The sequence below is a fragment of the Pimephales promelas genome, chromosome 1, assembly GCF_988280905.1.
Source record: "Pimephales promelas chromosome 1, fPimPro1.hap1.1, whole genome shotgun sequence".
Taxonomy (NCBI): Eukaryota; Metazoa; Chordata; class Actinopteri; order Cypriniformes; family Leuciscidae; genus Pimephales; species Pimephales promelas.
This window is the reverse complement of record NC_142769.1, coordinates 51,023,635-51,036,496: the sequence shown is the minus strand read 5'-3', so window position 1 is coordinate 51,036,496 and position 12,862 is coordinate 51,023,635. Positions and strand designations below refer to the sequence as shown.

At 39.2% G+C, this 12,862-nt stretch overlaps 1 protein-coding gene across 5 annotated transcripts in view; it reads left to right on the top strand.

The window, feature by feature from the left end:
- The window catches only part of arhgef11 (Rho guanine nucleotide exchange factor 11), a 40,481-nt gene that overhangs the window by 6,952 nt on the left and 20,667 nt on the right, over nucleotides 1-12,862 (top strand). For 4 of the 5 annotated variants that reach the window (XM_039649414.2, XM_089131576.1, XM_089131562.1 and 1 more), the window contains 17 exons: nucleotides 137-185; nucleotides 267-304; nucleotides 411-500; nucleotides 588-656; nucleotides 3,550-3,654; nucleotides 3,752-3,850; nucleotides 3,939-3,981; nucleotides 4,895-4,991; nucleotides 6,063-6,185; nucleotides 7,710-7,733; nucleotides 7,837-7,966; nucleotides 8,275-8,368; nucleotides 8,560-8,589; nucleotides 8,713-8,836; nucleotides 10,692-10,895; nucleotides 11,183-11,230; nucleotides 11,310-11,458. In XM_039649414.2, the coding sequence (XP_039505348.2) occupies nucleotides 137-185; nucleotides 267-304; nucleotides 411-500; nucleotides 588-656; nucleotides 3,550-3,654; nucleotides 3,752-3,850; nucleotides 3,939-3,981; nucleotides 4,895-4,991; nucleotides 6,063-6,185; nucleotides 7,710-7,733; nucleotides 7,837-7,966; nucleotides 8,275-8,368; nucleotides 8,560-8,589; nucleotides 8,713-8,836; nucleotides 10,692-10,895; nucleotides 11,183-11,230; nucleotides 11,310-11,458 (1,516 nt within the window). The remainder of the gene's footprint in view (nucleotides 1-136; nucleotides 186-266; nucleotides 305-410; nucleotides 501-587; nucleotides 657-3,549; nucleotides 3,655-3,751; nucleotides 3,851-3,938; nucleotides 3,982-4,894; nucleotides 4,992-6,062; nucleotides 6,186-7,709; nucleotides 7,734-7,836; nucleotides 7,967-8,274; nucleotides 8,369-8,559; nucleotides 8,590-8,712; nucleotides 8,837-10,691; nucleotides 10,896-11,182; nucleotides 11,231-11,309; nucleotides 11,459-12,862) is intronic. The other variant, XM_089131574.1, reaches the window with a different exon arrangement.

Genomic DNA, 12,862 nt, shown 5'->3' with positions numbered 1-12,862 from the left:
GCAGGATGGCAGCTACTGCTCATTAATGTGTCCTAATATCAGTAAAAAGATGAATAATTTACAGCACAAGTGTTGATTTATGCTCTGCTCACGTTGATCACGACTGCACTAATGTGGCGATCTCCTCCTCCTCCAGGACGGCACTCGATCTGACGCGCTGGCTAACTATCTCACCGCTGGAGAAGGTCAGAGTTCAGCATGCTAACCCTGAAGAGCTCATGTTATTGATTCTCGTTGTTAACGTTGTGTTTCCTGTTTCCGAGCAGGACGGTTATCGATGGACTCCAGTGAAGGAGACGTGGAGGTGAGTTTCATTCGCTTGTTTCATTATCCTCAGAAGCAAACGCCCCTGACCCTCGACCCCTGGACCCGCCCAACCGTGTGTTTCCGTCCTCCGTGTCCCTGTTTAGGCGTGTGAGAGTCCCTTCTCTTCCCCCTCCGCCTTCCTCAGGAACCCCCTGCTGCGCCGGCAGGGCTCCGACACACACCCCTGCGACCCGGTGAGACACACACACACACACACACACGTGTGTCCCGTAGAGCGCTTGGTGTCGGGTCTTGAGTCTGATCATCTTGTGTCTTTCCAGGGAGGAAAGACGCAGATCATCGGACCAGAGGAAGAAGAAGAGGAGGATGATGGGTATTCGATCAATGAGGTGAGAGAGCAGACACGGGTGAAGGTCTCACCGCATACTTCACTGCATACTCGCTGCTTACTCACTGTGTACTTCACTGTGTACTTCACTGTGTACTTCACTGTGTACTTCACTGTGTGCTTCACTGCATACTCTACTGAGTACTTACTGTGTACTTCACTGTGTACTTCACTGCATACTTCACAGTGTACTTCACTGTGTACTTCACTGTGTACTTCACTGTGTACTTCACTGTGTACTTCACTGCATAGTTCACAGTGTACTTCACTGTGTACTTCACAGTGTACTTCACTGTGTACTTCACTGCGTACTTCACTGTGTACTTCACTGCAAACTGCGTACTTCACTGCATACTTTACTGAGTACTTACTGTGTACTTCACTGTGTACTTCACTGCATAGTTCACAGTGTACTTATCTGTGTACTTCACTGCAAACTGCGTACTTCACTGCATACTTTACTGAGTACTTCACTGCGTACTTCACTGCATACTTCACTGTGTACTTCACTGCATACATCACTGCGTACTTTATTTATTTGTTTATTTGAAAAGGGACAATGTACACTAATCAACATTCACAACAAATGTAAGTGTACCCGAGTTAGCCACAGGCTAGTTTTCATCGGCAGTCCCCTTGCCAGATGTTACTAGGCATCCTAAGATAATAAATAATAACAATGCAATACAGTTCAATATACAATAAACAAAAAGTAAAAAGAATAGACTGTGTTAAAATCACAAATAATCAAATAAACATGAGATATAAAATATAATTAGATGTTAATAAACGATACAATTATTGTTGATGAATTGGACCCACATCAATGTTGACAGTGTTGATTTTCAATAAGCCATTTCTTAACATTAATCTTAAATGAGTAATAAGGTGTAGACTCTCTAATTAGTGGGGGTATTGAGTTCCATTCATGCGAAGCAGTAAATGAAAAGACAGCCTGACTGAATGCAGTTTTTTTAAGTGGGATTATACAGTCTCTCCTAGCTGCACCTCTTGTAACTCTGTTTGTATTTGATTTAAAAGTGATAAGGCCAAATAAAGGAGGAGGAGCTAAGCAGTGCATGATCTTATAAACTAAGCAGACATTTCTGTATTTTATTAGGTTATCCCAACTAAGCAATTTATACTTCTGTAAGATATGGCAATGGTGATGACGAAATGACTTTTTATCTAGAATTTTAAGTGATTGTTTGTATAATGACTTTAATGGTTTTAAGGCTGTAGCGTGTGCTGTACTTCACAGTGTACTTCACTGTGTACTTTACTGCAAACTGCGTACTTCACTGCATACTTTACTGAGTACTTACTGTGTACTTCACTGTGTACTTCACTGCATACTTTACTGAGTACTTCACTGCATACTTCACTGCGTACTTCACTGCATACTTCACTGTGTACTTCACTGCATACATCACTGCGTACTTCACAGTGTACTTCACTGTGTACTTTACTGCATACTTCACTGTGTACTTCACTGCAAACTGCGTACTTCACTGCATACTTTACTGCGTACTTCACTGCATACATCACTGCGTACTTCACTGTGTACTTCACTGCATACTTCACTGCATACTTCACTGTGTACTTCACTGCATACTTTACTGAGTACTTACTGAGTACTTCACTGCGTGATTCACTGCAAACTGCGTACTTCACTGCGTTTCCCAGATTGGGGTTCGTGAGTTGAGGAAAATGAAGTTAAGGCGAGAAACTTTTTTTTTTTAATGCACTGCTCAATTTTTAGATTTACTTTTGGTCATGTTGTTTCTTCCAGTTTTAAAGCCATTTTCTCTAAATAAGTTTTAAATTTTATTCTTATCTATATTCAAAAGGATTTTAGTGAGGGGTTTGTTCAAATGTATTTTGTCTGATTTATACATCATTTTATTACTAAAAACATGGTGATAATTTTGGAAATCAGTGGATGTTTAACCAGATAATGCTTTTGCAGTCTTTTGCATTTATAATTAAAATATTTTAGATAAAATAATGCAATCAATTAACTGATCAACTGTATATCACAGACAACGTCCAAATTCATTTCATTTTAAATATATATACGAAAGTTTATTTGGTCAAGGATCAGAAGATGAATTTCATATAGAGCTGAAAAGTATACATGATTTTTTTTTTTTTTTGTCCAAACAAATACCAAAAATATTTTGGTTGATGTTGCTTATTATTTTGATCAATTTTGTCTTTTTTTAACTAAAACTAGTTCAAACTGTTTTCAATAATTGAAATAAATCTGAAGTAAATTAAAATATTACATATATAAAAATGTAAAATTAAATTCTCAAACGTGAAATGTTGTGAATTTAAAGTACTAAATTGACTAGAAGTAAAATAAATCTATAAAAACCATGACAGACTAATAAAAAGGATATAACAAAATTACTAAAACTTAATATTAAGTCATAAAACAATTTTGTCAGTGGCAAAAAAACAAAACAAACAAAAAAAATGTGGTTGATGTTGCTTATTCTTTTGATCAATGTTGTATTTTTTAACTAAAACTCATTCATGGAAATAAAGCTGAAATAAAATTAAATATTATATGTAAAATTGGTAAGAATTAGAAATGAAAATAAGAAAAATAAGAGATATACAACAATATAAAAGCATTCATTCAAGTACATTCAAAGTAAAAAATACAAATATAAAACGGTATCACTTCAAATTAGCAACATTTCTCATGTAAGTGTGTTAAGTTTACATGTTTTAATATAATCTTTAATTTTATTTAAGCTTTATTTCATTGAATGAACAATTTTTTTCTAGTTTTAGTTTTTTTTAAATGACAGCATATAATACAATCCAGTGTTAAAGTGTTGTTGGCACACTGGGATTAATCTGGATCTCTGTCCCGTTATCAGATGGACGGGCCGTTCCAGGACATCGAGCTGCTGAAGAGTCGTCCGGCACACATGACGGTCTTCATGAGATACGTGTTCGGCCAGCTCCTGGACCCCAACCCGCTGGTCAGTGCTGCTTCAGGAGCATTACATGAGCCGTATGAATAAACCATCAGTCCTCACACGTCTGTGTATGTGTGTGTGTGTGTGTGTGTGTGTGTAGCTGTTCTACCTGTGTGTGGAGGCGTACCTGGGCTCCAGCCCGAAGGACGCACGTTCTCTCGCCCCTCAGATCTGCTCACACTTCCTGGACCACGACGCCGTGAGTGTCCCGTTACACACACACACGACCCAGCAGATTCAGATGCTCATCTGGTTTTTAACTCTCGCTTTCTGATGCTTCTCCACAGCCTCTGAAGATTAAAGTCCGTGAGGAGATCCTGACTGACATAGGTGAGGTTCGGTGCTGGTTTCAGTAGTGGCAAGTCACGATTTTCAAATGTTTGGTTGTGAGATTATGGTCCACAAAAGAAAAATCCCCACGTTTTCGGTGCTGATGTGATTCATGTAACCCGAGGATGACGCTGCCACACAGAACTGGCAAACGTAATGATTATGAATGTGTCAAATATAGCAAGGACACATTTGAGTTGTTTATTAATAATCTAGTGTTTTCTGTGTCAGTGTCCGCTGCAAAGATGAAGTTGCCGATGCTGATGTCCAAATGTAGCGAACTTGCACATAAGCAGAGAGTAGTCTGATCTTTATTGTTTTAAATTGTTTTGTTTTAAAAGTAGACATTTCAAGATTACTATAAGATATATTTCTGAGTTTCGGTTCATTTATGATACGCGCTCCCGTTCACGTACAATGCGAGTGATCGCGCCGGCATGTCCTGAGTATATTATGTGGTGCTTATTGATGAAATCCAGGCAATTGGTTGATGAAACATTGATTAAAATGAAGATACAATTCATACAAAACGAAATTTCACTTTAACGAAAGGTTTTCTACAAAACTAAACTTAATATGTTAAAATCATGTGACACACTCCATGTGTCTCCCGGTTTGATCTTCTTACTCATGCTGTTCACTTTTCTTATAATCAACATAGATGACATAAAAAAATAACATTATATTATTCAAAGATAAATATGAAAATAAGTGTGTTTTCTTGAATCACTCAGACGGCACAGAGAAATGTCGTGTCGGAGTGGGATTCGAGCGAACTCTGTTTTACCGGTGGATTAAAGTCGAGTAATTCCCAGCGATCATCGAATATTTTTACGTCCCTATTTTTCCAAGCTATTGAACCGAAAGCGATGGCAGTGATGAGGATGATGAAAGTGTGTGTGTTTGTGTGTAGAGAACCGCCTCCAAGCGCAGGAGGACATCCGAGGGCCGCTCTCTGAACTCCAGCAACAGGTGCTTCCAGACATCCAGGACCAGCTTCAGGACTACAGGTGTGTGTGTGTGTGTAAACATTTCATACTTAATCCGTCAAAAAACTACAGTGCTTTGAAAGTACAGTTTGAACTTGGCAACAGAAACGCAGCAGCTTTATTATAAACATGTAAAGACAGCGCTCCTCCTGAAGCACAGTCGTGTTTGTAGAGCTCTGGGAACATTAACAGGACACCGCATCATCAGTTTCTCTGCTCTCACTATTTATAGCTGTGTGTTTGGGTAAAAATAACATTGTTGTGTTATACTATTGTAACAGCCCCTGGTCTAGGTCAGGGTGTGACATTATACTTCTTAGTCAGCCATTTTGTTTTCATTTTCTTTGCTTGCTCTCTTGTTTGTTGTCAGAGCGGTATACTTTAACATTTACAAAACACTCTCTTGAAAAGAAAGAATCAAACAAAGAAAGAGAAGATTAGAGGTTTTCAGGCGTGAGCTAATGCCAAAACATTAAAGAAACAGAAACTAACTTCCCGAATCAAACTTCTACGAATCAAAAATGAAATAAACAAAACATACAGTAACGTACGCCGTCTCCTTATCTAACCCAATAAACAGGAGAAGAGTGAGAAGAAGAGAACGAGGCACTCGCCCCTACGGCTTCTCATTACACACTGCAGACGGGATCATTAGGGCACGCGTGTGTTTAGAAAGAGTCTAAAAATGTAAACTCTGTCAGTAATCACTCTCCCTCGTGTTGGTCAACCCCATAAGACTGTCGTTCATCTTCACAACACAAATGAAGATATGTGATGAAATCTGAGAGCTGGATCTCTCCTCCACGGCTTCTGTGGGATTGACACAATAGTCCGAGTGACGACAGCGGCTCAATCTTAAGTTTATCAAGCGACGAGAATACTGAAAAAAGAACCAACATAACGACTTTATTCAACTATTATTATTTTGTTTTCAGCGTGGGCCGTTCACACGTCACACGCAGGCTCACTATTGGCCGACGGTGGTCGTGAGTGTGTGTGCTGTCAGGAGTCGTCGATCGCTCCTGTTGGCTGTAGTTCTCTGCCACAGGTGTGTGTGTTGTGTTTATGGGATGTGCTGGTGTGTTGCTGCAGGAACAAGCAGACGATGGGTCTGGGCTCTCTGTTCGGAGAGAGCGACCTGCAGCAGTTAGACGGAGACCCGGCGAGAGAGAGACAGGTGGTGGACAGACAGGTGCTGGCGCTCTGGGAGATCCTGTGAGTGTCTGACGCTGCATCACGCATCTCTGAAGAGTCATACACACACACACACACACGGTGTTTCAGCACGAATCTGCTCTCTGAAGAGTATTACACACACACACACACGGTCAACATCATTCATTTCACTGTTCTGTAAAAAAATGAGGATTGTTATTAAATACATAATATTGTACAAATAGTATTATTACTATAACACTTAGTTTATTTGAATAATCTAACAATAATAATAATAAATTATATTAATAATACATACTATTTTTAATAATACAGCAGTACACTAATATTACTATAGTAAAACATTTCTTTATTAATTTAATTTGATAACTTTAAGGACAATAATAGTGATATTTTTACTAATATTATCATTATTAATTACTAGATTATCTTACTGTACTTATTTTTTTACTGTACTTATTCTTTATAACTTAATTAAAATAATAATGAATAATTATTAAAAATACTTATTTTTATGATACATTTCCTCCGTCTGTTTTTTTAAATAATTTTATAATAATAGTTTATAATAATAAAATGCATTATTAATAGTAAAACAGTACAATAGTTACTATGATTGTAATATTTCTATATTATTTTAATTTTATAACTTGAAAATAACTATAATAACTTAAATATAACAATCGTGTTTTTTCATTAAATAATTTTTTTTTATTGTTCACTATATTAATAATACTATTATAATGATGTAATATAAAAACTGAGTGATAATAATACAAATATTTGATTCTAATTAAAAATCAATTGTGTCTTATAGCATAACAATACGATAGTATTATTACTATGGTAATACATTTCTTTATTGATTAAATGTTTGAAATGTAATAATAATTATTATTATGCTTGTTCTTATGAAACCCATTCAATTACTAAACAGCTTATTCCCTTTATCATCAAGATAACATTGATATTAAATATAGAATTTAAAGCTAATATTTTAAAACTTGGTGTACAGGAACTACAAAATGACTACAAATAGACACAGGAAACTTAGGCATGAGGCATAATAAGAGTCCTCTTCAAACACACGGACGACGAGGGAAGGGACACGTTATTTGTCTACTTTTACACCTGATGAGTGTGTATCGCTGGTTATCGGCACTACAGTCTGTAGGAGGAAGCAGGAAAACTTATCTAGAAACACACACACACACACACACACACACACTAGATCTGAAGCCTCCAGCACAGTCAGGTCAGCTGATGCAGGAATATAATTAAAGCGAGCAGGAGTTACAAAGGTCTCGCTACCGCGACACGCCTCGCCGTAGACCTGCTCACATGACCCCCCCACACACACACACACACAGAGAGGTCACATGACCCAGACAGACGCAGAGCAGGTCACATGACAGCTGTACACACAGCGTGAGGCGTCCCTCATGGCCGTGTCCCGGGACCCTCGCAAACCTCACTTGGCTTTTATGAACAGAGCTTTGCTTCACAGTTCAGGTGTGTGTGTGTGTGTGTGTCGTTATGCTAAAATGTCATCTTTCCTTACAGATCAAAACATGAGGAGGACAGAAGGTATGAAGCTCACTTATATGACTTGCAGTGATTCATGTGTCAACATATAAAATATTATATTACGTAGTGTTTACAGTTGTGTGTGTGTGTGTGTGTGTGTCAGTTCTCCGCTAGCGTCTGCGGTTCATCTGTATCTCAGACACTCAGGCATTAAACTCCGAGACTCAAAGGTGTTTCCCGGTTTGATGTCCGAGAAGGAGAAGTGGCTCCCGTTCTTCCCCAAAGCTAAGAAGGTGAATGTGGTCCTGCGACTCATCAATATGGACTGGTCACCTGACAATGACATCATTCACTCTCCTCGAGGTGTTTTAAACCTGTTTCTTCCTCAAAAGATGATGTTTTGAAGAGTGTGTGTGTGTGTTTAAACAGTTGATGGACCGAAACCCAATGGAAGTCAGTGTTTGTTTACCCATACTCTTCAAAATATCTCGTTTTGTGTTCAGAGAGAGAGAAATAATGTTGATTTTTGGGTGAACTCTCCCTTTAAATAACAGTGGACTATAGTTATAGTGTTACTGACTCACACACATGTTCACGACAGCTGAGCAGCGCAAGAAGAGAGAAGGATGGAGAAGACAAGAAGAGAAATCCCATTCTGAAGTACATCGGGAAACCCAGGGGCACATCGCAGTCCAGTAAACACACACACACACACACACACACATACATTTATTCACAGCTGATTTACCTTTTGTTTGAGCCAGTCATTCATTCAGTGTTTTTATTTTGAACCACATTTCCTTTGACACTTTATATTATTTTCGTTTTGTTTTCCTCATTGTGTGTGTGTGTGTGTGTGTTCATGTTGGTTTGTTTATTTCTCCAGCGTTCCATGTCCCGTTGTCCCCCACCGAAGGTACACATCCTCACTCGTTTGAGTTACACACCCGTGACATCACACACAGATAAACGTTTCCTTCTGTAAAATGCCCCTGTGTGAGCGGGAATGTTGACGAATCGTCTTGGTTTTCGTCTGCAGTTCGTCCCGGCAGCGTGAAGAACATCATTCAGCAGTTCGAGAGTAACTCGGACTCAATTGAGGAGGGAGACGTTGAGGGACAGCGACTGTCTTCCAGCAGCTTCGGAGAGGAAAGCATGGACAGGTCTGTGCTTTATTCACACTTGATTATATTATACACATATTCGCACCGTGATTCAATGATTCAGTGACTCATTCATAAAGAGAGCTGTTCACCTCATTCCTGAATGAATCAGCCGTTTGAATGAATCGAATGAGTGAGTGATTCAACGACTCAACCATAAAGAGAGCCGTTCACCTCATTCCTGAATGAATCAGCCATTTGAATGAATCAAATGAGTGAGTGATTCAATGACTCACTCATAAAGAGAGCCGTTCACCTCATTCCTGAATGAATTAGCCGTTTGAATGAATCGAATGAGTGAGTGATTCAACGACTCACCCATAAAGAGAGCCGTTCACCTCATTCCTGAATGAATCAGCCATTTGAATGAATCAAATGAGTGAGTGATTCAATGACTCACTCATAAAGAAAGCCGTTCACCTCATTCCTGAATGAATCAGCCGTTTGAACGAATCAAATGAGTGAATGATTCAATGACTCACTCATAGAGGGAGCCGTTGACCTCATTCCTGAATGAATCAGCCGTTTGAACAAATCAAATGACTGAGTGATTCAATGACTCACTCATTAAAAGAGCCGTTCACCTCATTCCTGAATGAATCAGCCGTTTGAATGAATCAAATGAGTGAATGATTCAATGACTCACTCATAAAGAGAGGTGTTCACCTCATTCCTGAATGAGTCAGCCGTTTGAACGAATCAAATGAGTGAGTGATTCAATGACTCACTCATAAAGAGAGCCGTTCACCTCATTCCTGAATGAATCAGCCGTTTGAACAAAACAAATGAGTGAGTGATTCAATGACTCACTCATAAAGAGAGCCGTTCACCTCATTCCTGAATGAATCAGCCGTTTGAACGAATCAAATGAGTGAGTGATTCAATGACTCACTCATAAAGAGAGCCGTTCATCTCATTCCTGAATGAATCAGCCGTTTGAACAAATCAAATGAGTGAGTGATTCAATGACTCACTCATAAAGAGAGCCGTTCACCTTATTCCTGAATGACTCAGCCGTTTGAACGAATCAAATGAGTGAATGATTCAATGACTCCTTCATAAAGAGAGTCGTTCACCTCATTCCTGAATGAATCAGCCGTTTGAACGAATCAAATGAGTGAATGATTCAATGATTCCTGAATAAATCAGCCATTTGAACAAATCAAGTGAGTGAATGATTCAATGACTCACTCATAAAGAGAGCCAATCAGCTCATTCCTGAATGAATCAGCCGTTTGAACGAATCAAATAAATGAATGATTCAATGACTCATTTATAAAGAGAGCCATTCACCTCATTCCTGAATAAATCAGTCGTTTGAACAAATCAAATGAGTGAATAATTCAATGATTCCTGAATATATCAGCCATTTGAACAAATCAAATGAGTGAATGATTCAATGACTCACTCATAAAGAGAGCCGTTCAGCTCATTCCTGAATGAATCAGCCGTTTGAACGAATCAAATGAGTGAATGATTCAATGACTCACTCATAAAGAGAGCCGTTCACCTCATTCCTGAATGAATCAGTCGTTTGAACAAATCAAATGAGTGAATGATTCAATGATTCCTGAATAAATCAGCCATTTGAACAAATCAAATGAGTGAATGATTCAATGACTCACTCATAAAGAGAGCCGTTCACCTCATTCCTGAATGACTTTGTTTTAGTAGATTGTAATATAATTTTCATTATGTTTGGAAGTTGTTGCTTAATGTGTTCATGGACTTTTTTAACAACATCAACATTTAAACAATTTATATTAAATAAAATAATTATTACAACTGTGTGTTTAATGGAGTTTAATCTCAAGATGTTTTCCTGTCAGTGTAATGATCTGATGTCTGTTCTCAGTCCGACCATCTCGGTGCGTTTGGCTCGCAGCGAGTCTCTGAAGGCACAGGGGGAGGGGCGTCGGCGAGGAGGCGGGCCGGGGGCGGAGTTTGTCCCTCGTTCCCGTAGCGACGTTGACATGGAGGACTGTGAGGAGAGGGAGGGGCCTGGACTGAGACCGTTACATCACAGCGCCTCGTCTTCAGCCTCCAGCAGTTCCGCGAGGTACGAGTGTGTGTGTGTGTGTAAGAGGAGAGGGCGGGGCCAGGACTGAAACGGTTACATTTAATTCTGGAATCGAATACTTAATATAAAATTAAACATTTGATTCTTCCTTTGTGAGCATTTCAATATGACTTTAAAGGACTCATTCGCTGTTTTCTGTGCACGTGTGTATCAGTGGAGCTCTTAAAGTGACAGGAGCCTTAAAACACCAATCATAATCATTCCCTCGTCTTTGACTGAATATGTTTTGTAAGTGTCTAACTTCATGCGTCTGCTGATGGTTTCAGGTCTCTGGAGAACGCGACGCCGCCGTACACACCCCGCTCCCAGCGCAGGTGACGTCCCTCAGCCACACACACACACACACACACACACACACGCTCCTGTCTCTGACTCTGCTCGCTGTGTCTGCAGGCTCGTGGAGCCTCCCGTGGCCCTGCTCCCGGACGCCCCGGCCCTCGAGGAGGACGTGATCGACCCGCAGAACTGGCAGGAGACGGTGGACACGCATGTGCTGACGTCACTCTCCTCGCGGGAGGTCGACAGACAAGCCGTCATCTACGGTACACACCCGCACATGTGACACGCACGATTGGAAACCTGTCTGAAAACAGTCGTTTTGTGGTGCAGAAATGCGTCACGGTTTAATCTTTAAGCATCCGATCGGGAAGGAATTTCACAAGTTCGATACAGTTTAAGGGAGTAGTTCACTTATTAAAAATTTTTGCTGATAATTTATTCGCCCCCATGTCATCCAAGATGTCCATGTCTTTCTTTCTTCAGTCGAAAAGAAATGAAGGTTTTTGATGAAAACATTCCAGCATTTTTCTCCATATAATGGACTTCAATGGGGACCAAACGGTTCAAGGTCCAAAAGAAAGTTTCAGTGCAAACTGATCAAAGGGCTTTAAACGATTCCAGACGATTATCAAGCGAAACGATCGCTCATTTAATAAATAAATTAGGGCTGTAGTCAACCAAAGAAATGCTTAGTCGACCAAAGTCTTGTCCTGCACAACGATTAGTCGACAAAAAAAAAAAAAAAAAAAACATGTTTTGAGTAAACATTTTTTAAACAATTGTCATTGAGCATATAAAACAACAACGAAAAACATCACAAATAAATAAAACTATACTAATAATACAATTCTTTGAAAATGAAGTGATTTTTTTTTAACTGCAAAAAGTGAAGAGCTCTGTCCTCGGTCTATAGTAACAGTCACAATCGCGCACCGGACCACACCACACGCTGCAAAAAATATAACTCTGCCACATAATGAAAAATCCCAACAAAAGCTCTTGTTTATACAGGCTTTATATTCTTCTTTACTTTCAAAGCTATGGGTTAATTTTAGTCCTGACGTTCAAGGCGTTTTAAAACAACACACAAAAAAACCCAAATAGCCTAAAAACAATCCTAATAATAGGCTGTAGGACCACGTATAGGTTTATTTTCGTTTTGTTGCATTATTTAGGCTATGTTCAAATGCGTCAAGTGTACAAATAAAAACGAAAACATTAAGAAAACACAATCTATTGAGTCATAGACATATACACTAGACCTCACCTTGGATACGGCAGTTCATTGGAACGAATGCGTCAATAGAGCCGCCATCTTGAAACAGGGGAGCCCCTCCACTTTAATGCATCAGCATCAATGTAGTAGACACAGGTCTAACGCAAATAAAATCACCATAAATCATCATAATTGCGATTTTTCTTGTTTTTTTGGTTTGTTCCAAGGGTCAGACATGTATTTATCATTGATTCCAGAAAGAAAAAAAAAAATTAAATTTTTTTTTTTTTTAAACATTCTTCCTAGTTCAGATTTCATCTGTGAACATCATACGCTGCACAAAAGTCCGCCACCATCAATGAATTCGAAGTAAAGGCAGAGATAGCAGCGTTATCTAGCTACTTCCTATGACAAGACCCCTGTTCCAAGATGGCGGCGGTTTTGACGCATG